The 1518-nt window shown below is 73.8% G+C and overlaps 1 protein-coding gene across 1 annotated transcript in view; it reads right to left on the bottom strand.

Annotated features, from left to right (window-relative positions):
- Positions 1 to 1138, bottom strand: part of LOC122170381 (hedgehog interacting protein) — a 76824-nt gene extending 75686 nt beyond the window's left edge. Inside the window, exon 1 of the mRNA XM_042837166.1 lies at positions 767 to 1138. Coding sequence (XP_042693100.1) covers positions 767 to 1033 — 267 coding nt within the window. The 5' untranslated portion in view covers positions 1034 to 1138. The remainder of the gene's footprint in view (positions 1 to 766) is intronic.
- Between the last annotated feature and the right edge of the window lie 380 nt (positions 1139 to 1518).

The following is a 1518-nucleotide window of genomic DNA, read 5'->3' as shown; positions in this document are numbered from 1 at the left end:
AAAAAAAAAAAAAAAAAAAAGACACCTGATGGCTTCTTTCACGTGCAGCGCTTCCTAACGACGCTGCCGGGTGCCGCTCCGCCCGCCGAGGTGCCGCACGCCCGCGGGGCTCAGCATCAGGCGGGCGGGCAGCGGCGGGCGGAGGGCGTCCGGAGAAGCGGACTGTGAGCGGCCGCCTCCCCGCAGCCCCCGCCGCGCTGCCGGGCGCAGAGCTGCGCCCGCTCGTGTCCCGGAGCCCGGCCGGGGCGGGCGCTGTGCGCCGGGCGCCGCCACGGCCGCGGGTGGGCTTTGCGGCTGACGCGCGTCATCGCGGGCAGCGCGGGGCCCCGAGGGCTGCGAAGATCGTAAAGTTTGGGTACGCCGACGCCGTCCTCTATCCCAAACCTTCCCTGACTAAACGCGCGGGCAAAAATTGGACGAGATTTTCGTTACTCCAGAAAAATAAACCGGAAACCACCGCCGGGCTCATTTACGGTCCCGACGCCGCCAGCGCCCGGACGGCAGCCAGAGCCCGTCCCGCTCCTCCACCTTCCCGGAGCCGCTACCTGCGGGCGGCACGGTCCCTCCGCTCCGGCCCCGGCGGCGGCCCCCCGGCGCTCCCACGCGAGGCGCGCGGCACGGACCCGTGCCGTACCCGCCGAGCGCCCGTCCCCCGCGGACGGCGCGCGCTCCCCGGGCGCCGGTTCAGCTCCGGAGGCGGGCTGCCGCCGTCCAGCGCCCCCGCGCAACAGAAGCGGCCGCGGCGCCCGCCGTCGGCGGTGCCTACCTTGGCCCCGGCGTGCAGCAGCCCCTGCGCGTCGGCGCGGGAGCAGCAGGAGAGGCGCGGGTAGAGGCCGCGGCACATCGCCTCCGCGCCGCCCGGCGCCTCCGGGGACAGCAGCCGCCGGTCGCGCTTCTTCAGCCGCCGCGGCGGGGTCCCGTTGAGGCACCTTCTCCTCCGGGCGCCGCTCTCTCCGAACTTGGCGTCCCCCTCGAAGAAGCAGAGAGCCACGGCCACCAGCAGCAGCTTGAACGGCAGCATCTTGAGCATCATGCCTGAGGGAGCGTGCGAACGCGCCCGAAGGGGGGGAGGAGGGGAATCCCACGGACTTTTCTTTGCACTTCGGGAAAACACCTCCCTCCCTCCCTCCCGCACAGGCTGCGGAACGGGGAGCGGAGCGGGCGGCCCGCGGGGAGCGCCGCTCCGAGAGGACGGGCGGAGGCGAGCGGGTGGAGGATGCTCGGCGGCCCCGCGAGCGGCACAGGTTCAGCAGCGGCCGCTGCCGCGCCGAGGCGCCGAGGCTCGGGGCGGGCCGGGCAGCGGGCGGCGGCGGCAGCCCTCCACTTGTCGTCCCATAGGAAGGGTGTCCCCGCGCTGGGACGGCGGCGGCGGCGGCCGGGCCGGGCGATGCCCCCTCCGCTGCCGGCGGCGGCTGCGGCTCACTAGGGCTCTCATGTTTCGCTCCCTCTTTTCTTCTTCTTTTTAAGCCGCGCGCGGGGAGGTGCTGCCACCGCGCGCCCTGCACGTCACCCGGCGGC

Source organism: Centrocercus urophasianus, unplaced genomic scaffold (genome assembly GCF_019232065.1).
Source record: "Centrocercus urophasianus isolate 14NV4802_14NV808 unplaced genomic scaffold, USGS_Curo_1.0 seq_69, whole genome shotgun sequence".
NCBI classification, from domain to species: Eukaryota; Metazoa; Chordata; class Aves; order Galliformes; family Phasianidae; genus Centrocercus; species Centrocercus urophasianus.
The sequence above is the reverse complement of the archived record's forward strand: the minus strand, read 5'-3'. Positions and strand labels throughout refer to the sequence as shown.